Here is a 23,645-nt window from a genome sequence, read left to right on the forward strand (position 1 = left end):
ATTGTCTATGCAGACAAATTTGAGCAGCCTCTGAAAACACAATTTTATGTTGAAAATTTTTACAAAGCCTGTAACATAAGGCTTTCTTATGCATTTTTTATCATTTGGCTATTTTCTCTTTTGTCATTATCACTTTATCACTTTTATCAGTGTTGCTTGCTGCCAAATGGTGAATGACATTGAAGATGAACATTAAGAAAAGAGTTAGGAAAAGATCTGCAGATCTACCAAGATAATGAAGGAACAATTGGCATACATTTTATTACTTTAAGCAGGGTTTTAGCAAAAGGAAAAAAAAAAACTTCCTAATTTTTTTTTTCTTTTTGGTTTCCTATCCTTTTCAGAAATTCAGTTGCACTACGAAAGAACTGTGGAGAATATCTCATTAAGTAGGCCAGCTAACACCTGGTGCTGCACTACGCAGAATTAATCACAGGTTTAATTTATGTTTACGGCACATCTAGACAAACYTGTCGCATATGCAGGCTTTTTGGAAACAAACACTAAAATGGTAGGAAAAAAAATAGAGTGCAACAACAGCACCGGTGGCACTCTTTAATATTAAAAAAAATTTAAGGACAATTTGCATCAGTTGTAAACATTCTGTTTATAAAAAAGCAATAATTGCAATTAAAATCCAGGTTGGTTGCTTGTAGTTTAAGTATAACGAACCACAAAACTGCTGCAAAGCAGCAGAGATCCCAGCCCACCCCGCACACCAGTTACAAAGCCCTTCATGCTGTCGCCTGCTGTCTCTCGCCAGCTCGCAGGGCACAGCCCTGCAGTTGTGCTCGTGACGAGTAATAAACCGGAGTGATACCAAGTCGTAGCACTCTCACTGATCTCAATTTTTTTTTTTTTTTTTGTAAATTCTTTGTGTTTCTGTGTTGCTGAGGCAATCTGATTTAAAAACTCCAGTCTTGAAACCTCTAAAAATGATCAGGATCAGGAGTGTAACTGCAGCTTATTTAATCAAGTAGGAGTTCTCTTGTTTTTAATTAAGATAGCCAGCAGCTTGGGCTAACAGGCGTGTAAGATTAGGAACCCAGTATCCCTTTCAGCCTTGGCTCGGGGGTTAGTAACAGCGCTGCTGCTTCCCCCTGGCTACCTGCCTGCTGCTCCGCGGGGCCAAACAGGGAACCCGGCCGGCTCTGCGCYGACCTGAGATACGGAGGGCTCCTGCCACCCTTCGTTTGTTGATTTTGGAAAGGCTTTTCCAGTGAAGGGCAGTGGCAGGCTGCTGGGGAGCGTGYGTATCTCAAGTGGCCCTGGCAATTTGCAAAAGGAGTTTGAGCTGGTGCTGCAGCCTGTGGGGGGAAGCTCTGAGCTACCGCTGAAAGCCCTAGAAGGTCTCAGGGGACCTGGGAGCATCTTTGCTGGAGGAAGGCTGTGTTTTCCTGGGGGCTGCCATCGTGTAGTTGAAGTGTATTCAACTACCTTGAACCTTAGGCCATTAAAACTCTATACGTCTTCCTTGTTCTGGATTGCCCGTAATAATGTTAAATTATTCATCGATTCTTAATTGAAGCTTTCCTTCTTGGCCACTCTCCTAACTTGCTCTTAGATTTTGGTCCGCTGTAGCTGGTAGAACATGAGCTGATGTGAAAGCGCACTCTGAAATGGACTTTTGGTTTCTTGCTCTCTCAAGCCCAGTTGCTGCTTCTCTGGCTTTGTGTTCACTTTTATTCTTTTGACCTCTTCTACTCTGACAAAAGTTCCCTTACCAGTTCAGTTTGCATGAAGTTGCCCCTAGGGTAACCTTATCTCTGATTTCAGTACCTCCTTTGGCACTTCAGACTGGGGGGACTTGTTTAGTTTCTCCCTCTCTTGAAGTGAGGAGAAGATCTTTCTTGGTGAGCCTGGTCTCAAGCCTGCTGCTTGTCTTACTAACCCAGCTTTTGTGATTAATTGTTCTCTTGATGGGGCTGCTTCCTTCAYGTCTCATACAATTTCTTTTCACGTGCTTCATCTAACTGAGAAGTGCGAAGCAGCCTTTGTGTCATGGCTGGCCCAATTTGCCTGAAGTCTTTTTGTCACAATTATCTTCAAGGASCTGATTTCTGTGCAGTTTCTCTCAAGTATTTTTCTTGACTCCCTAAGGTGGTATTTCAGATGTCATCACTTGACAGATCTTTAAATCATTTTGTGTGTATATACGCACACACGTCAGTTTTACTGTTTTTCATCTTTTTTTTTTTTTATCGTTCTAACTTACAAATTGTTTGCCTACTTCTTGCATCTCCCTAATTATAGGGCTTTTCAGTTCATGTTTATTCTCTGCCTTATGAGGATAATGTTGCACATGGAAAAAACACTGATCCATGGCACCTCTTTCCTGTTCCCCCTTGTCGGGGTGTTCATTACAGTCATAAATATGAATGGATTTAGGATGTGTAATCCAAATGCATCTTCCAAGAGAATGGTTCACTCCATGTGCAGGTGCTTCTCACTGTCCTCGTTGCCCGCGTGTCTGTGACTTATGTTCCCAGCAGAACGGATGGTTGAGGGCGCTGTCCTCTCTGTCCTTGAGGAGCTCCAGCCTTAGCTTCTCAAATCTCTCTTTCTTCTTGTCTTGCTCCTGTAACGCTTGGCTTCAAAATATTACCTCTCTCTTTTACCCTTCTGTCCTAAACTTGACTTTTCCATGTGTACTTGATTCCATGGGTCCTCCAGGAATACTTAGCATAAATCATTGTGAAATAAATAGAACTTTTAAGGTAAATGTTCTACTCAAATAGTTTTGATGCATATTCTATAGAGGAAAAAAAAAGGCAGGCAGAATTAACTAAAGCCTATTTTAATGTATTGCTCCCCACAAAGGGGAATTTTAGCCCTGCTGTGAGCACCAACAAATACAACTTTCCTTTTAAAATATCAAGTTTCAAAGATGCATCTGCTTTACATTGCATGTTTTCCCTAGATAAAGAAGGAGGATTCTTCAATCAAGAGTCAGTAGTTCAGATAAGATTAAGCTCTGAATCTCTTCTTAAAATAGGTACTACRCTCTTCTGTTCTCTTAACCTTCACTGAAGCTTAAGTAAGTCTATTTTAGAGACACTTGGGCACTTACCTCACTTAAGTATTTACTTAGGCAAACAGAGAGATGTRGAAAATGGAGTGGAAAGGCAAGTTGCAGACCTTCACCATTTTGCTTCCGGGCAAGGTACATCACCCACAGTTGAGCCAAGGTTGCTGAAGATCAGGATAGTTATAGAGGCTCAACCCTATTCTTAGGCAATCACTTTAGCATTTAGCTTTGTTAGAAACCTAAAAAGCAAATCATGCTCCTTCTSTGCCTCTGCAAAAGGTTTATTTTTTTGCTGGATGACTAAACTACYGTAGTCGAGCTCTCGCATGGTGCACGTGGTGGGATGGTAGGGTGCTGCTGGTAGTCCTCTCCAATTTGCAGAGATTGGTCTCCTTTTAGAGCCAAATTGTATCCAAAACATGACAACCAAAGTGGGGTACAGTGCTTTAACTGAGGCTTTACYGGGGTGAGTGAGTGCAGGATAATATCATCAATTCTGTTGGTGTTACTCTGGTTTTATRCATTTATATATATATTTTCATATCTAATTTGTATATATGTATTTTTTTTGGCAGTAGCCTTTTGACTCTTCATCATGGCAGGATCTGTTATGAATCCGAGACTTCTTCCTAAGTCTTTTCTGCTCAACACTCTTAGTCTTCCTCTTAGTCTTCCTTGGTTTCCCTCTGTTTATGCAGGTTTCTAAGTGCAGTGTCTTTTCCTTGTCCAGTAAATGTGTTTGTCATGAATTCTGTATGAGAAGAATCCATCAAGGGTTTGTGCAAAGTACCCTATTTAAGTTTGTTTTATTCATGTTTTCTCTAATTTCACATAAAATAGRTGGAATGTTACCTGCTTGTTATCCTTCCTGGTAGGGGTGTGTGCGTGTGTGCAGTGGTAGGGTTATCATCATGAGAAAAAGATGGAGTTAGTGCTCATGTTTATATGTTGTATAATTGATGTATTGAAAATTCTTACATTTATAATAAAATAAGAGCCTGAGAAACTCATAATATCCCCAATAGTTAAATGAAAAGCATGGAGGTTTCAAGAGCATGTGGACTTAGACATAAAATTCAAGCTACTGCTTTATGAATTACTGCTTGTGTGTTTAACCAGGCAGCTACGTGTGTTCATTCACTAGCTGCTTTAATGTTYACTCCTTACGCACTGTGTACAGCGGCTGCTATTTCAGGGAGGAAGGCTTTGACAGGAGTGGTATTTCAGGAATTCCTACACCCTGCCAAACTTTCATGATTGCGAGTAAAATGAACTCTTTCAGATATGAGAGTGTTTCAGCCCACATATTCATATGCAAGTTGGGGTTTGGGCGTTTTCTTGCTTATTTATTTGTGTTCTKTTCTTCTTCGTTTTTATGAATGAGATCATTCATAGCCCTTCCTCTGTGCTGGCTTTTGATAATCTGGACAGTTATAGAAGTGACTGAGCCACCCTAGACACTTGCCCTCATCAGAAGGGGTGTGTTTTGATGCTCGTCTGCTTTACTGTCACGATAAGCGTTGACTAGGCAATATTCATTAGGCAAAATTGCAGATGGTCTCAGCTTCATGGTGTGTACATACGTTTAAGTCTGTTATTGAACCTCCAGAGTTGTGGTGTTTTGTTTTTTTTTAATGAAGTCTGTCTGGATGACTTACGAAGGAGATGGAGCATCTCAGAGTAGTATRTGTGCCTTAATTACCTTAATTACAAGCAGTGATGACATCCTAGAGATGTTTTAGATATGCTGTCTTGTGAACGTCTTTAAATTTTTTAATAAAAAGAACACTCAAAATGTACACAGAAATGTGATTTTCTTTGTATTTGCCATTTTTTTTTCCATTGAAAGATCAGAGTTAACAAACTCTTACCTTTTTGCGTTGATAAGAAAAACACTTGGCACTTATTTAATGTAGTACTAATTAATCTCAGGATACATCATAAATATTGTACCCTGTAACACTTCTCTGACGTGTCAAAGTTTGTTCATGTGTTGCATGCTCAGAAACAATACAGGTGAGTTAGTCTGAGATGCTGGAGAGGGTTTGGGCTGTGCTTACAACTGTCAGCTGTTGGGTCACGTCCTGGCCTAAGTTCAACATGAGAATGAAGTTGGCCTTTGAAAGACAGCTGTAGGGCTGGCTGCAGCAATTTGCTTATAAATATCCATAAGTCATAAAGTGCCCTGGAAAAGGTGCTTTGAAATAAGAGACTGAAGATTCTAAAGATACAGTAAGTTGACTTAGAAGAAATGTGAAATGTTTGTAGCTTTTGGTCATTACCTATTGTGAAGTGATGACACCAATTTCAGGGTCTCCAAAGAACAACTGCGGTCATTAAAATGAACGGCATTTAAATTTGGAGTTAATGATTTAATAATTTATAAATTTTGTAAATAATTTACAAAWTTACAAATTACAAATTGTAAATTGCAAAATTTACAAAATTACAAATTTTGAAAATAATTTACAAATTTTGGGAATTGTGAGCACTCTACGTGGATAGAGCAGAGTGTGCATATCCTGAGGTGTCTTGTGCCTTTTTACAACCCTGAAAAAGTAGATGATACTGGAGTGTGAAAGCTAAAACACCACATCAATCAGAGGGGACAAAACAGACTTGTTGGATCCTGTGTCTCTTTAATAAATATGTCTAGCTTTCTGCAAGAGCTGAAGGAAGAGTTGTTTGCTCTTCGTAAATAGACCCTGTGATGTTTCTCTCCACACTGTGGTAAGGATCACATGGGTCACAGAAACTCATCTTCAGATAGTCCTGTTTGCTGTAATACCTAAAACCACATATGATTGATTTTGGTTTTGTTTCTCCACAGYGATGTCAGTTCATTTAATAAAATACAGCGCTTGATATCAGCCTTGGTAGCTAAATGCAGCTTACAGCATTGCACAGTTYATCATTTCACAAACAAGACAGTTTGATGGGAAATTTCATTGGATTCAGTGATATGACAGGAGAGTGATGTCTTTTCCTTAATGTACAGACAGTGCTGTCTTCAGATCTCAAATTGCTACATGCTGGCAGACAGACAGTGCCACAAGAAGGCACCAAGCACATAACTTGCATTGTGCCTATTAAAATTAAACATAGACAAAATGACTCTGTGTTTCAGTAAAAATTTAGCAATAGCTAGTGCTGTTTTCAACAGGAAGAAGCTTGGGGCATGATGGAATATCTTTGTTTTAATGAACTAAAGAAATCTTTAAATAGTAACAGGAAACCCAAGGCAGCCAAGCTCGTGACAAAGCCGGGGTGTTTCTCCTTACGCCGTCCCTGCGACATTCTCATTAGGCAACGGTAGCAGCTGGTCCTTTCCAAAGCATTTGCTATAGGCTGTGAAATGACACCGGGTGCCTATGACTTTGCTTACTGAAAACAAGCAGCCTTTTTCTCTCTTCCACTGCCTCAKCATCCTTTAGTTTTCTTGTGACTTGCATGCCCTTCTCGAGATAGATGCTGTCTCCGTTGTCTGCCTTCCTGGTAACTGAGTGCAATATGGACTATGAACCTCATCAGCCCTGCTGGGTGAAGCATATGTGCTCCCAGGATAGGATTTGACCACCAGTCAATAGCCCTGATTTCTCTTCCATCCTCTTCATGGAGAGCCTGTGGGGAGTCTCTCCCTGTTAGGTTTCAGACTGGTGCCTGTGGTCCAGGGCTTGTGGCTTCACCCTTGAATTCTGTGTGCAGATTGTACGAGGAGCCAGCGAGGGGCCCTCAGAGACCCCCACGTTCAGGTGCCTTGTGCTGCACAGCAAACACCTGCCTGGCTATGAAAGTGGGTTAAAAGGATGGTATGGGAGCTAACTGCTTACACTAATAATAATGCAGCCAGTATTTCCTCCCTGCTTTTCTTCCCGGAGAGGAGGTRGGGGGAAGTGTCAACATGACACATTTAAACTTAATCATATGTCACATGCAGTATTAGAATGAATGTCTATGGTGGACATGAACAAAGGTGGTATTTTTATATGTGCTTATACTTCAGGATGCATATTGACCTATTTCTAAATTTATATGAGGCCTTACTAATATAAGGAACTGCATCATTCACCCCAAGGGCTGGTGAAACAGCAGACGCTTGCGTTGTCTTAGAAGAGGCTGAGTAGACTTGACATTGAAACATATTCTTCTTTGRCAGCCTSCTTGATTTGTTGCTCCCTTTCTCATTGCTCCCTGTTTAAATTTTTCCTCTCTTGCAGCAGTGAAGTAGTGTGATTTAATTACATCTACATCCTCCTTAAAGAAGTGGACAAGATGGAGGTAACTGTTTGCATTGCAAGAGTATTTTGAAGATGTCACGAACCTTTACCTAGCAGACAGACATACTCAACCAAGGTTGTGATTTGGACAGCATCGAGACAGCATCTGATTGTYCTTTCTGAAATACTTCCTGATATTGCTAATTTTCTTAATTTGTTATGGATGCTTGCATTCAGAACTCATTTTAATAATTTATATAATTATTTCTTCTACTTATTTTCTTCCTCTGACAAATGGATACCCAGAAATAGTACAGTTTTGTTTTAGGGCATTTTATGGCCTCTATAGCACGAATCTTATGGTGATTTTGGAACTGCAGTTTCTTTTCTTGAAAAGACATCTTCAGTAGTTATATGTGGCATGTCTGTAGCCTATATATAACTTTCCTTTGCTGAGCCAGATGAGGCTGTTGGATAGATTAAACCCAACAATTTGAAATATAATGGAGAAAGCCACGAAAGCATTAGTTGGAAAATAAGGCAGGTGGATGTCTTGCTAAAAATAAGACAGGTGRATGTGAATGAATGTAACTCTTTAAATAATTACTAGAAAGCAAAGGCTTTAGCATGGATTGCTCTTTAATTCAGTGAAGGTCGAYGCTGTTTGCAAGCCTGATTTGCATTCCTCGGTCATGCGTTTACTCTGCCCCCATGGCTTTCATCAGGCCTTCTGCTGTTGCTCCTGTTTTACCCACAAGACTTTAATTGGCTGCAGCTACAGAGTAAGACGCACGCGTCCGGTCTTGCTGCTTAAATGCTCTTTTCAGTGCTCTTTCASTGCCAAAACAGCTCCGAAACAGCTGTTAAGCCTTTATTTTCCTTCTAGAGCCATAACAAAACTAATTAATTATGTTGGTAATGCTGATTGCGTGCTTCAGTTTGCCATCTTTTTCTGAATGTCTGCCTTTCTTCTTTGGGAGCTGTGCTTTTTGCTGCATTTTGCTGCAACCTTATTGTTTTGAGAGCTGCAAGAGAAGAATTTTAATATTGAAGAACTGCCTTAAATTAGTTGATCATAAAGTTTTGAGGGTAACTCAAGATTTTTAGCAGATCTTCCTGTGGTACATACTGTCATACATGTAGCTTTGCTTTAATTAGAAAGATAAAGCTCTTAGAAGCAGATAACAAGTAAAGATGAGTGCTATATATWCATTTGGGATGCAAAAGCTAGCGGTAATATCTGTTACCCTCCTACTCTTAATTCCATAAAACGCACCTGGTGAGATGTCACTGATAAGAGTGCTCTCCTGGCCYACTTCTGTGGCAACTGCCTTGAGAGGGAAGAATAAGGGCAATACTTAACTCTTGTGAAAATTCCCACCCAGAATTTATTAGAATTTGCCTCAACCTCATAGTGTTGACTTGGCTTTTCGGAGGGGACCATGGTAGCTGGTACCGTGTGCTTAGAGGGAAGGCAGAACAAATCTGGTGGCATGGGCATGAGCAAAAGATGTTGAAGCTTTTTTTGTCACAGTGTGTGTCACGGTGACTTCAAAACGTGACAACCCCCTGAAATCTGGGCTTAGAACAATACTGATCTTTGTACCTGCTTTAAACTCTTAATTATTCCCATTCCTAACAGCCCTGAGCTCCAGAGGTAACACAAAGGATGAGTCGCCCTGCTGGCARCCAGGGCTTGAGAGCCTGTCTGGGACACAGGATCGGGGTGTTCGCACCTCACTGGAAGGATGACTTGGTTGTTGCTGGAAAACGACTACTTTTTTGGATTCCTGAACTTCAAAAAGAARATTGTTTATAGAAAGGGGCCAGAGTGGCCTCTGGAGGATGCAGCTGTTCTGRCGGCGACTCTAGGCTTTTTCAGTAGTTGCATGTGCTTCCTCCTCTTCGGATCTGGAATTCTCCAGAGTATCATTTACGTTACTGGGAAACACCAATAAAACAGTAAAACACTTGACACAGAGGATGAGTTTCATTCCTGCCTTTTTCTGGGAAAAGCCTGCTCTTCAGTTCACAAAGTGAGGAGTCTGGAGGAATAAAGGAAAATACAAAAATCCTACTGCAAAGGTAGACAGTGCCAAAGCGCTGCTGCAGATGAGCTGTGTCACATTGACCCTACCTGCCTCCCGCCACCTCGGATGATATGGCTGGTGTCTTCAGCTCTCAGTATGGAGGAGAGTCGAGACTTTGCGTCTTTGGATGTGGATGTCTTTGGATGTGCCCTCGTCTTGCTCCAAAGGGCGGGTGGGTTCCCGTGTGCGGCTAGCCGGGCGCCCAGAGGTGGGCGGCAGGCGCCCCAGCCCGGCCGTGCCTGCGTTAGGAGGCCGGACCGCGCGGCGGCTAGTGGGGAGGAGGCCCCACGTGCGGCCGTCCCGCGGCCGGACCAGCCCGGCGCGAGGCTGCGAGCGCCGGGCACCCCTGGGCTTTGGGGCAGAGCGCGCTGGGCGGCCGTGCCCGAGGCCTGCGCTGCGGAGCACCCCGGTCCTCATCGGGGAGTCCCCAGGGGCCTGCGCACTGCTCACCTGCGCCGAAACGCCCTTGTGCCGAGGCCTTGATTTCATCGGCGCTCCCCACTGAGTATATATGATCTTAGAAATCCCTGTCTGATTACAGGGCTCCTTTTTGCATTGAGATCAGTGAGACCTCTGGTTTTTCCCAGTTATCTGGAACTTGCAGAGCATCCTCTCGCTTGTGTGGGGTATTTCAAATGGGCAAGGYGAGGGGCATGTCCCGTGTATCAGTATGCCCTGGGGATCTACTGYCCTCACAGGGCCTCACCAAGATAACCCTCAGTGCATTTAGCTGCAAATCAGCTGCCTGTTTCTTGTCATGGAGCCTGCTAGGCTTTGCCTAAACGCCAGGTAATCAGCAATGGAAACAAAGCAATAGTACACAACTCAGTTTGAACACTGAGCAGTGAAGAAGGCCGTGTTGCCTGCTGAGTAAACAGTGTGCACTGGTGAAGCRCTTGCTGCATGGTGCTTTTAAAGGACTTATCTGAACTGTGAGTTTGTCCCAAACAGTCGTGTCCTGAATATTTGATCTCTGCATGTAAACAGAGATGCTGCCATTAAGCTATCTTACTAAATGCAGCTTGAACCTCATCAAGAAAGTCATGTTTTATGCTTAGTAAGCAGCATAAAACCTGCATAAAGTGAGCTAAAACAAATCCTTTSAGAGTGTTTAGTGAAATGACGTGGGAAATTTGTCTCGCAGACAGAAGGAGAATACACCTTCTGCAGTAACAACCACAGTGCTTTAAGCATAAGATCTGTGCACAAGGCTCAGCTCAGCTCTTGCTACCACATTACTGAGCTGTTTTGCTTTTCTTAAGTTCTAGTGTTTGTTGACTTTGTATCTGGTGGTTACTGGAAATAACTGCCAAAGTGACTCACCACGGAATGGTCTCAGCAGAGCTCGCTTTCTCGCATGACTTTTGGAGGCTGGAGCTCTCATCTCTCTTGTTTAACATAAATTTGCAAACTATAGCAGTAGGGAGAGACGTTTCTGTGGCATGCTGTTGTCTTCATCTTAAATATAGCATCTGCTTTTCAAAAAGGGCAAGCTGAATTCTTAAAATATACATAAAGAATTTCACTAGGCATCTTAAAATCCTGTTTTTCTCAGAATAGCTTTTTGAGCTTCTTCAAGGAAAAAATGAATGTCATTCAGTATTGAGTGAGCCTGGTTCAGTACAGTACATGAGTGTGAGTCTAAGCAAGCAAGGGGCCCAATAACTTCAGAGCCTCTTTACCTTAGAAATTGGATTTTCCTCCTGTTCATGGAAATGGCTAGTCAGTAGTTCCTTCAGTCCTTCTAATGTGCAAACCAGTAAAATCTAAAGGGATGTAGAACACACCCTCTTCCCTGGCATTTTGGAAAGCATCAGCCTTTTGTTATGTCCTCTGCTTGGTTTAAAAAAATAAAATAAAATGAAAGTTACCATGGCAACTCTTGCCCACACTGGAAATCCATTATTTGAAGTTACTGGCATCGCTTTTATTTGCACGTTCTGCAAACACCACTGTTATTAAACAAACTATTAATTAGTCTTCCAGTCACTGACTTAGAAAATGGCTGTGAGTAGTGTTACACATTTCTGATTCCAGGTAGGGTTAGTTGTGGGTAGAATGAGCTGTGCAGAGCTCTAGGGAGCTGGGTTCGTGCAATCTTTACTTCAGCCTGTCTCTTCCATTCTGTTCATCCTGAAGCCACRCGACCTTGCTTAATGTATTAAGGAACTGGGCAAAGAGGTATCTAATAGATGGGGTTCTTTTTGTTTATGTTTTCCTAGACGCCTTTTCCTGGTTTTTGGTTCTGCACCGGCCTTTCTTTATGGATATTAATTGTATTCTGTACATTTTTTTTTTGACTGTAAATCTTTTAAAAGATGCTTGATACAGTACTTCAGTTGTGTTCTGTGTAAGTAATGATGACTGAAGCATGCAGCTAGAATCCAGATTGGTGGTTGTTCCTATTTGATGCTTGAAAATTATCCTAATGCATTCGTTGAATTCATTTCTAGTGGCGTACAGTAATGTAGTCAGTTTATATTATCAAGGGCTTTATTATGATTTCTTGATTGATATTGCAGGATGACAGTAGGAGACTGTTCTTGAAAAATCTGATGGTTTTGTTTTTCTCTTTCAGGAATTTCCATGAGATGCAGATCATGTGTTGGGAGAAGGATGAGTCCTGCATTTTTCTCAGGAGTCTTCCAATACATTTGCTTAATGCCCTTTTAAAAGTGCTGTAATTGAGTTCATGTGAAACAAATTGTTTTGAATCATGAATGAAGAGAAAAGCCTTGGTGCATCGCAGAAAATGTTGTCTCCTTCAAGGAGTACGAGCAGCTGTTCCTCCAAGCAAGGAAGTCGTCAGGTAAAACTGCTTTTCCTCCACCCCAAACTAAAAGAATTATTGAAATTGGGAGTTACTTTTGCTTTTGGGTAGTGATGCCTCTCCTAAATTTTGTTGTCCTGTTGCTTGTTTCTTTTATCGTGTTTCTGTCTTTCCTCTTTCTGTTTTTGCTAGCAGCTGCTGCTTGTTTTCTGTCAAGCACACTAAGCTCATGTTGTTGGATATCAGGCATGTGTAAAACTGGAATGGTTAACGGTTGATTCAGATTTTTATCTCATTGTATGCTGCTTTTATATTGCAACATTGCTTCYGAGGGTGCTTTGTTTCCTTGGCCCTTCAATCCCCAGTCTTCCCTGGAATGTGCCAATTCTGTGGTAGAATATTGTGAGTGTGGTCTGCTTATTTCAAGCTTCCAGGTAAAGGTGGGCAGGCTGGTGTGAAAGGGAACGTAGTTTTTCTGAAATTTGATGTAGAGCCCCTATTGAAAGCAGAAGTGTGGCTAAAATTGCCGGTCTGTGCTGTAGAACTGCAGCTAAGAAAATGTGTAGCATGATGCATCTCCACGCCTGATCCTGGATGAAAACCCAAAAACATGCTTGCTTTCTGCAGAAATTATTTATTCTCTCCACTTTACAGTTTTAAAATGCATGCCTATCAGTGTTTTTGCCAGGCTAGTGAAACGGAGCATGGCTCTGTGTGTGGGCAAGAAAAAATGACCTGCAGCCACGCTGAGAGTTAGGATTTGAACACGAACCAGCCATGCTTGCATAGAGTGTGAGCAGTGGGCTCGGCATAAAGTTGTATTTATGCAGATGCTGCCTTTGTGGAGTATTTGAAGCTGCTTCTGGTTGAAATTTTAATTGGATTTGGGCAACCACGTCTCCTGAAAGCTTTGCAGACCTCTGCTGTGTTTTGAAATAGCACCTGCTTTTCAGGGACTTCTGGCCCTCCAAACAATTGGAGAGAGGCAAATTTCTGAATAACTTCTGCCTTTAAAAGGCCTGTGATTATAAGAAATGGTATGCATTWCTAGTACACTGAGCTAGGAAATCCCTGCTTTCAGGGGACTCTTGATTTCTTGCGGTACTATTTATCTATTCTCAGTATGATATAACCTCAAATAAAGTGCAATTTGAGACATTAGTACCGTCTGTTCCAACAGCTAATGGCAATCAAGTGGTGTTATATGGTATTTTAATAATAAGATTTATACAAGCATGACTAAATCCACTATTAAATTGTGTAGTCAGTAGAAGCACTTATGCAAAGGGAGTTTCTCAAAAAGTCCCCTCATTTCCATTGAATTACCAAATCTATTGAACAGCTCAGCTGCCTTGCCCAGAAATTGCACTGTTAGCCAGTGCCCTTGCTTACCCAAAGGAACAGAAGTTCTCACACCTTCTGCAAGAAGGGATTCAGTAAGGTTTGATAGCACCTTGTCTCTTTGCAGGCTTGTAGCCTTGCTCAGCCTGTACAGAAATGCAAGGTATAGCTGAAGGAGGTGAGAGATGCAACTTACTGTTTCTTTTTTTTTTCTGTAATTTTGGTACATACCAATGATTTACTTTGGTCAGACAGATGGTAAGTTGCCTCGTGCACCTATAAGGTCAATTTAAATTGAGGTGTAAAGTGGGTTGTTTCTCAATGTATTATGAAGTCAACTTAGTTTTTGCTTCCTGCTAGGCGTGAATAATGTTTCAGAATTTCTCTTCTGAYGCTGATTAGTCACTGCAGCACCAAGTGTTACAGCATAGTTCCGCATCTAGGGAACCAGAAGCGCTTCAGTTCAGTAACTTGTCCACATCTTCTGTCAACGACAGAACCAAGCTGCAGAAGTGGGCGGAATTCGTCTTGTTATTTATGCTGTGAAATGGTCACTGAGTAATGCTAAAAGCCCTGCCCAGTGTAAAGCCAGCAGAGAACCTAGCAACACTCTTTCAGAAGTCACGTGTGTTTCCTAAGGCTCTGCTTATGTTTTCCTTCCCTGCCATTTCTTAATGAGGACTTCTAGTATTTATTAGAGATTCTTCAAAATCTCCTCTCCTTCCCGTACCAAGCACAGTAACTGCCCAGATTAGATGCTCAGAACTTCCTTTGCACCTATCCAGCCCTTGCTGAAGGCAGTGAGAGCTCTTGCCTCAGTCTAGCTACATCAAGAAAGAAAAAAGAAAAAACACAGTTAATTAGCTCTAAATCCTGATTCTTTTCCAGACCTGTCAGGGTATGTGCATGGCTGTGCTCCTACTGCTGCTCTTCTCCAAATTCCCAGATGCTTTTGCTGTTTTACACATGACTGGTTTTTCACATTGAAGCTGTCATGCAGCTTGCAGAACAAACAGTTTGGCTGTGGAAAACAAAGATTTTAATATCCTGTACAGTATGCAGTCTGTCTGGATGTAGTATGCAGTCTGTCTGGATGTTTACTTGACAAAGAACTTGTGCTGCTTATTTTTCCCTGCTTTTTCAAATTTCTTTATTAATTGGACTTTGGGTTGGTAGCATGTTTGAGTGAATGTTTTGATAAATTGTTGTCCTTGCTCCGTGTGGAAGGAGTGGCCTTTAGTGTTAACACAGGCAGTACTGACTGCACAAGGCTGATTCACAAGCCCGGGCACAGGAGCTGTTTGGGTGAAGACCGGTTCCCTTCTCTCTTCTGCTCCCCGGCAGCTTCCAGTTTTGCAGCTTATAAAGGTCTGTGTCTCCTTAAGTATACCCTTGATTTACTAGTACAAGGTTTGAGTTTTTGCTCTAGGCAACAAAGAATAGAGATCTTTCTCAGCCTCCCAGGAGATTTCTTATTACATTGGATTGAGTAGTATTGTTTATATGATTTTATTTTGCACTCAGCCCTTTGGACTGGTAAGTTGGAGCTTCTCCGTCCACGTCTGCCTACGTACCTGCTCAGGGCTGAYGAGACTGGGTGAGCAATGCTGCTGCCTCAAGGTTAATTTGACCTTTTCATCTGCATGGTAGTTTAAACTACAACACTTCAGGTACTCTATGAAGAGAAAACCAATAATATAAAGTTCTGTAAAACTTGAAAAACAAACAAAACAGTAAGGAACCTCTAATTCAAATTTAAAAAACAAAACCATATTGTATGCACAACTTAACTCCAGCAGGATTTTCATTTGCAAGTCGTTGAAGAAAAGAATAGAATTTAACACCAATGCAAATAGTTTTTCTATGTGCTGAGTGAAAGATGAGATGTAAGACKCTTTCCTTTGCCTTCTAGTCCCACKGAAGACTCCTTACACATCCTGCAAATATTTGTGCCTCTCTCGGGCAGCTTCAGAATCCRCCTCCTCTTTGTTTGCAGGGTAACAACAGATCTGCCTGAGTACTGCTTGCTGTTTTGCCAAAGGACTGTGCTGCTTGTGTGACAAGGCAGTTCTTTATATCTAATTAAGGGGAAAGAAACTCTGAAAAGCTCAGGAGTGAAGGAACGTGCTATTTTATGTTTTATTTTATTCTTTTCAAAAAAAACCCTGCTTCATTGCAGGTATGCACAGGTACCCAGGAGCAAGTAATACCTTGCTAGTTCACCTTGAATCCCCATAATGGGGGGAGGCTCCTGCTGCTTCCTCTGCTGTTTTCTCCCCTGCCCTCCTTCACTCACGTATAGAATCTCTGTCTTCCTCAGGGCTACAGTTTTGCTTTTTTTTTTTTTTTTTTGGTGAGGAAAGGAAGCTGTGGTTGATCATCTTTAAATTGAAATTGGCCTGTGATCAAAAGAAGGTCTGTCACGGGAGTAATTTTTAAAGTCTAATATGTTAAGCAACTTTTTAAATAGATACAGTAGGGAACAGCTTTATGACAGGATGACTGTTTAAAAAAGTCTCATGTTCTAAAAAAGAAAATTAAATCACTCCTGCCAATTTTATGAACCGTAATAAATGCTTTGGTTGCAGCTGATGCAAACCCTTATCCCCCACAAAGCGGCTTTCTATTTTTGGTACTTTAAAATATGCAGTACAACTGACTGCGTTTTGCATTGGAAGAAAGCCTGGCACTCTCATCTGCTCTGCCCAAGGAGCCTCAAGAGCAAGTATCAGTCTGAGAGTCTTTCCCACTCCTTACTCCATTCCTTCTGCTGAAGTAATTTGTGGCCTTGAGGAGTTGTAGAGTACAGAATATTGCAGAAAATCAGGGTGCTTTTAGTTTGTTGAATAAAATAACGCAAGTTATCTAATGACAGGCTTATCTGTGAAGACCAGGGTGTGTGATTTGGGTCCTTTTTTTATTACTTCCTCTTTTTTTTCCTGTCCAGCCACATAGATGTAACCCAAGTAACAACTACGAGACAAATTTCCAGTACTAACATGAAAGGAGGACCACTTTATCAGAAGCTTTAAGAGCAGTATATCCCTCCACACGCCTAGACCGAAAGTCCCATCTTGGCCAGCAAAGGCGGCGATCCTTTCACGCAGACATTAGCCCATTACAATATTATAAAATCTCTTAAAAGTGTCATAACCTTTAGCCTGTGCTATCTTGGACGTCAGGCCTGTACCAGTGTTGTTAATGCCACTCAGCTGTGGCCGTTCTGTTATCACTGTGCTCTGGGGTATTTTTTCAGTTCCTTGCTGTGAGATAAGAATCAGCAAAATGGAGCATAATTGAAATGCTTCCAGCAGCTTTCAGGAAATCCTGTATTTCCAATTTGCTCCTCTGCTATTTCGGACAGATGAGAACAGATGATAACAAACCACCCTGAGTCATTTGCCTTAATTTTAGATAGTGAGCAGTTTTCTTTTGCAGCTGGTCCCTACAATAGCAACTAAAACTTCTTTTTCTTTAAAATGCTGGTTAAGATCTTACTGGACTTGTGTGAAGAGCAAAATGGATCCTAAAACAGTCACAGTGGCAGTGTTTTAAAAGCTGTGGGAGTACAAGGGTTTGGATAGGGGGAAAAAAAGGCTCTTCTGGCTACATGGATGCAATACAGGACCAAATAAATGCCTGTTTTGTTGCAGGGTTGTGTCTTGTGGTTATTTAACAGTTTCCCCAAACTGTTAATTTTCTCTAGTGTTCCCTGTCATTCCTTGGGTAACTTGGCGGTTAATTAAGAGAAGCTCTTGTGCTTTTAAAAGGACCTAGTTTAGCTGGCCGTAAAACTTCCTGAAATTTTCCTAAAACTTGCAAACTGAAGTTTGCTCCTCAAGGAGCTCGCGGCTCCTGGAGTACAAGAAATGTCAGTTGGAAACTTCCCCATTTGAGGTATGGCACAATCGCATGTAGCACCATGGGCTTGGCACGAACCCAGAGCCCAGGAGGGWCCTTCATGCTCGGCTGGGGCCTGCTTAGTGGGAAGCTTCAGCTTTTTCTCTTTTTTTTTACTCTTATTAATGAAATTAATTACAAAACTTTGTCTTTTTCCCTTTGGAGACGAGGAAGAGAAAGTGAGGGATGTGTCTGTCCTGCAGGAGCTGGTAGGAAAGCTTGTATGGAAAGATGAGTGTGTGTGCTGGTTTCTTTTTAGAGAGTTGACCTCTGTCAACCATACAGCAAAAGTCCATGGGAATGGGATCCAGTGTTCAAGCAACTTGCTTCATTAGGCTTAATGCTACAGTGTTAAAAAGGATCTACTGCTTAGTAGTCTTGCCTGCTATCAGATTAATTTTCAGTGGAAAAAATATGTGTTGGAAAATGCGGTTTGACGCATTTTAGTTCAGGCAGTGGAAACTGCCTGCCTGGTAAGCCCCTCTTGGCAGACTCAGGCAAAAGAACTTTGAAGATTTTCTGGCCAGTTTAAAGAAGGAGAGAAAAAAAAAAATACAGAAACACACTTTTCTTTTTGAGCTTTACTTTCTTTATAATACCATTCAGTTTTTTCACTTTTAAAAACTATTTACCTTTTTCCAAGATGCTGCTTTGAAATCAGTCAATGCCAAGRTTGGTTTTTGTATTGGCTCCTTTACGAGAACGTGCTTCCTAAGGAGAGGGCGTTTTGTCCACACACGGCCCTTTTTGCAGCATTCAATTTAGCTGCTGCTCACTTAATGTGAATTATAAAATTGATTTCTTGCCCCAGACAGCAAGTGCTGTCAACCTTTCATTTGTTAACTGCGCTACAAGCAGCGTTTCCATTTTGCAAGCTATAAACTGTTGTTCTTGGCCAGGAAGCATCTAGTTACTGCACGAAAATGTGAGCTGGAGATTTTTTTTCTTTAATGCTTGCAGTTCAGTAGCCTAAAGGATGTTTTGGCCCTGCTCCAGTGCTGCAAATTGAGGGCAGGTTATGTAACTGGGATTTTGCCTGGTAGTAAAGGAAAGAGAATCAAGTTGTTGAAAGATAAATACCTGTGATTGCCACTGCACCCTGGTTTGGGAGCTGGATGGGAGCTGAGGTTTGTGTGGATGTGAAGAAATGGAGAAATGTCTTTTCCTTCTCATGCCTGTGGGGCTGCCTGCAGACACCCAGAGCTGTGGGACAGAGCTGGGCCAGAGGCTCTGGTGGGAGCATGGGCTTTCCAGGCAGTGATGCAGTGCTGGATGCACTGCAGTGATGCAGTGGAAACTAGAGAGCAGAATGCAGAGCAACCTCCTTGGCCTACTAGGTAGTTTTAGGGGAATTTATAAAATCAATAATTTTATAACAATATTTGATGACCAAACTCTGCATCTTGTGGTATCATMCTAACAATCTCAATGTTTGCGGTTAATATAAAGATTAATAAATAATCTCAAATGAGGGGAGAGAAAAAATCCMAAACCACCCACATTTAGTGACCTAATATTTCCAATTATGACGAAAGAGATGGCAGAACTTTTTTGTCTTTAAAATTGTAGCCTGGGATGTGGATGCCACCCTGTGCCCCGTGCTCTGGATGTCCCCGCTTGAGCAGGATGCTTGGACTGGGTGCTCTCTAGAGGCCCTTCCAAGCTCCGTGGGTCAGTGCTGTGCGARTGCCCCGATGTGTTGCACTGCCGGCCAGAGCGGGGGGCTCCGCTCCGGCCCTGCCGGGATCAGCCCCGGGCTCAGCCCCAGCRGGTTGGGGTCTCCTTCCAGCCCGCTCGCTCCTGGTTCTGAGCCACTGCCCTCCTTCCGACCTGCTATCCTGGTAGTTAGTGCCCAAGCAGGAACCAGTTGGTGATCACTGAGAATTACAAGGGAGTCCCAAATAAGGAAGGATCAAAAGTAAAGATTATGGAACACAGCTTGTGATTTGCAGTAGGGGAAAATGTGAATTTATGGCTGTTGATTAAAAATACTGGTATATAAGTAGCCATCAGAAACTTTCCAGATCRTTTGGAATAAAGGAAGTACTTATTAGAAAGTGCCAAGAACAAACCCAAAAGCTGTAAGGGCACAAGGTGCTTGTTATGGAGACAACTTGGTTCAGGACAGGTGCAATTTTGGCTTACTACAGGTGGTAGAACAGCACTGGGCTTCCTTCTAGGGTATTCAATAGTAGGAGMTGCTCAGCCTCGTATTCCTAATGCCTGTAGCCGGAAGGATGAGCCCCCCTCCAGGGAGGCAGACTGTCCTTGCAGCTTGTTCCCTAAGGTGTAGTACAAGGATGGTCTTAATAAAGCAGTGCAATTAAGAGTTTAATGAATAGATGTTTCAGGACAGTTTGTTTGTGTGCCTGTTACTCTAATAATGAGCAGGTTACCTGGCTTTTTACTCACTATTTTTGACCCCCCTTTTAAGGATCCTAAGAGTGGCCTGTTGTATTTTTTTGCACTTAACAAAATTAAATGGGAACAAGTGTATTTGATGAAGAGTAAATACGGAGTTCAATGGGAAATACTTCCCTATATAATTTACAGAGAAGCTCACGAATATTTGTCTACCTGGTAGAGGTTTGTTTTTCCTCTGGTGTTTCTTTACATCCTTTAGTAGTCCTTTAGATGATTAAATTCTGCAGGTTACAGTGTTCTATCTTTTTTTCACATATGCAGCAATGATGTTATAACTTGCAATTTTCTATCAATTAATAATAATTTCTAGTTCTGACAAGATAATTTATATGAGTGAGATTTCAGATCAGGAAGTTTAAATTTYGTGTTGTATTGTCATTAGCAGTCTTTCCATACACAAGAACTTTAAAACTATCATGAAGCTTATTCTCTATTGTGTGTTGCTGCAGGGTCTTTCATTTAAGAGTTGTTGTTATCAGAGAGAGATCATCTTTAGGATAAAGATTTAGTTGTTTTTTCATTCTCTGCCTTTACCTGGTGTTCCTCATAGTGTTTGCATTGCTTCCCTGTCTTTTTCCTTTATATGTATTTTTTTAATCTTTTACTTTAGGGAGACAACAACTCTCAGCAGAACACAAAATGCTGAGTTGCTGACTACAGGCAAAAGAGCATTACAGAAAAGGTCTTTGCTTTCACAGTCTGTTATTTCTACCTCATAACCTACGAAATGTGGCCTTTTAGCATAGACCGTTTCTGCCCATGACAGCAGAAAGCTTTTTATTGTAAACTGTGAATAGTCTGTGCCTATGCACTCTGTGTATGTGTAAGTAAATACATATATTTTATATATATTTAAATATATATAAAATTCTGATAAGCATATACATTCTGCAAGAAATAATGTCAGAAAAGTAGCATTTTCCTTAGTTCATATTGTCTTAGTTCATATTGTCTCTTCTAATCTAAAAAGACTTCTATGTCTCTTGGGAGATGAGTAACAAATAATAAAAAGGTTAGATCTAAGGTTAAATTTCAACATTCTCTTGTTTTCTTTTACATACAGCCTTCTTCTTGAACCTCTCCTATCAATTCTGCTCTTTGAAAAGAAAATAAGAGCTAGGTTTGTATTTTCTGTTTAAGCAGGACAGCTGGGAAATTGTCGAAGGGCTCAGGGGAGCAATGAATTGTACTCAAGAACCACAGAAGCAGGAAGGCTGCTTGCTGAAAAAGAGGAAATGGCCCTTGAAAGGCTGGCACAAGGTAGGAAAGAAATTTGGTTTTGAAAGCTTAATGCCGTATGAATGTGTCTTGCATGGTATATGTTGTCATTGCAAAATATTATTTAAGAGTAAGGAATGTGTTCTCTTTAGAAATATTCAAGTTGTTTACTGATTTCAAAAAAGTAACACTGAAGTCTTCTCTGCTTTTCTTCTCGTAGAGATACTTCTTTTTGGACAGAGGGATTTTGAAATACTCTAAATGCAAAGCTGATGTAAGTAGTCCTAAACCATCTAAGGCCATTACAAGGTAAATAGAGTATTTTATCTCAAACATTACTCTTTCCATATTGCTGAGAAGTGGAAATAAAATTTCAACAATTCTAAATATAAGATTGAACAAGGAAGATTTGGAGGGGATGAAGCAGTTAATGTCTGTCCTTTTGTTCTGTTCCAGAGTAATCGTAGTGATTTATTATAAACGCTTTTGGTTATTGTTTTCTTCTGTGGAGTTGTTTTATGTATATGTGTGTGTGTGTGTATATATATATATATATATATTTACAGATAGAAAGAGGGAAGCTTCATGGCTGTATTGACGTTGGACTTTCTGTCATGTCTGTAAAGAAAGCAACAAAATGTATAGATTTGGATACAGAAGAGCAGATATACCATCTGAAGGTAAGCTTTTCAGATAATTTTAATCTTGCTCCCTAAATTGTGAGAGTATAATAACGRTATTAAGTGTGTATAAAAGACTGTGCAATTTCTCTCACTGTTCCTATGTGCTTTTGCTCACTCTTGCCTACTAGGTCTTTGTTTTGTTTTTCAATAGTAGGAGGCTTATTAATAATCCTGATAATCTTGATGAGTCTTCTAGTCACAGCAGACTAGTTTTACACTTTATAATTTGAGAGGCCTTATTGCACTGTCCCATGGTGAGCAACTCTGCTACAAGATTAGTCTGTGAACAGAAACTTGGAAGATTCCTCATATTGAGCAGTTTTTTTCATTCAGCATTTTTTTGAGCAAAGGTTATGCCCTTATTGCACAAGTGGTTTTACTATCAGCAGTGTTGTTGTGMTGTTCATCTTACCTGCAGAGAGTTTTCTGTACAGAGAAAGAGGTAGACTCACCATTTCTTTGTTGTATAAATAATTGGTTTGATGAACAGKTGATGATGTGATGGTTTCTTCACCAAAATCAAAATTCCATTAAAGCATCAGAAAAACTTCACTGATCTCTTGCTGATAAAAGTTGGTCAGGCTAGCTGCCTCGTGGGCAGAAAATACATTAGGATTTTGTTTGTCTGTTAACAATTTYGAATGTGGATGTGCTAAAACTTGCAATTTCATGTAGGTGAAATCTCAGGAATTGTTTGATGAGTGGGTAGCRAAACTTCGCCACCACAGAATGTATCGTCAGAACGAAATCTCCATGTTTCCCCACGACGTCAGCAATCTTTTCTTCCCTGTGTCTTCTCCTGTGGACTCGGTCCCTGGTGTGTGTGATCCTGCTCCAGTTAGAAAGGTAATGGTTGTGATTTACAGATTACAGCTTTCATCAGGCATTAAATTAACCTGACTTGTGTTTATTAAGTAGAGAACGTAATGGAAGTTTGCAGCTGGATTCAAGTTATGGTCTAAAATGTCAAGAGCAAAATGATATTTATAGAGTTCTTCCAGATAGCTTTGTGTGTGATGCTGCTAAAAGTTATGAAGACTCTAACTTAATATTCAATTGTAAAAGTCATCATGAAAATATAATTTACTTCACTGAAACAATAAGACATTATAAAATGTGAAGTGTGCATCATTGTCTAATGTACTGGTGAATGTTACTGTGGGGCACAGAAGAACATTCAGCTAGAGTTTTTTTTTCTTCAACTTTGTTTTGTATTTATATTTCTACATAGTAAGACTGCTCACTGTTTACATTAATTCATCAGACTGTACTTTGCTGAGGAGTATGTTAGGATACCACCACATGTCACYAGCATTTATATTTTGAACTGAGGCAGAAGCACCGTTCAAACACGTACAGGGATTGAGCTGTGGGTGGGTGTGTGGCTTGGGTGGCCCCAGTCAACCCTGTGCTGCTTCTTGGCCAAAAGCCACCGCTGCCACTTTCACCTGGACACAAATTCCACAGCCCCAGCAGTTGGCACCCTGGCTGCTTAGGAAGGTGAAGAAACCAACCTTGTTCTTTCTCCCAAATATCACGCTAGGTGCCCTGACCCAGCCAGTAACAGGACTGAAAGGGAATCCTCTCGCACACTTGCCCCTCACCCTGCGAGTCCCTGCGAGCCTGAGCTCTCCTGGAGCCAGGTTCCAGCCGCTCCTGCCTGAGCCTGCCTCCCTGACTCCCACAAGGCTAGCTGTGCCGAGCTGCAGCCATGCTGCTCTGGAATTTCCTGCTTCGTTCTTGGGACAGCTGCGTTAATTGGAACAGTGTCCTTGTTTCTAGCGCCTCTCGGTTTGCTCCGTGGGGCTTAGTGTTTRTCTGCAGGACTCGGGAGGGGTTTTGTCCCTCGCCAGCACTTGCCYGTAACTGGGGAAGGGCCTTCCCAGGCACGAGCGTGTGGCCGGGCAGCTTTGGGCAGCGGCCGGCAGGGAGGACAGGGCGCCTGTGCGAGCGGCAGCCGGAGCAGGAGGAAGC

General features: G+C 41.5%; 1 protein-coding gene across 2 annotated transcripts in view; it reads left to right on the forward strand.

The window, feature by feature from the left end:
* The window catches only part of OSBPL3 (oxysterol binding protein like 3), an 85,817-nt gene that overhangs the window by 29,010 nt on the left and 33,162 nt on the right, over nt 1-23,645 (forward strand). For both annotated transcript variants that reach the window (XM_026033335.1, XM_026033336.1), the window contains exons 2-6: nt 11,914-12,144; nt 20,914-21,030; nt 21,209-21,262; nt 21,555-21,668; nt 22,347-22,517. In XM_026033335.1, coding sequence (XP_025889120.1) covers nt 12,052-12,144; nt 20,914-21,030; nt 21,209-21,262; nt 21,555-21,668; nt 22,347-22,517 — 549 coding nt within the window. In that variant the 5' untranslated portion in view covers nt 11,914-12,051. The remainder of the gene's footprint in view (nt 1-11,913; nt 12,145-20,913; nt 21,031-21,208; nt 21,263-21,554; nt 21,669-22,346; nt 22,518-23,645) is intronic.

The sequence above is a fragment of the Nothoprocta perdicaria genome, unplaced genomic scaffold (genome assembly GCF_003342845.1).
Source record: "Nothoprocta perdicaria isolate Ctin4 unplaced genomic scaffold, notPer1 scaffold_128, whole genome shotgun sequence".
Taxonomy (NCBI): Eukaryota; Metazoa; Chordata; class Aves; order Tinamiformes; family Tinamidae; genus Nothoprocta; species Nothoprocta perdicaria.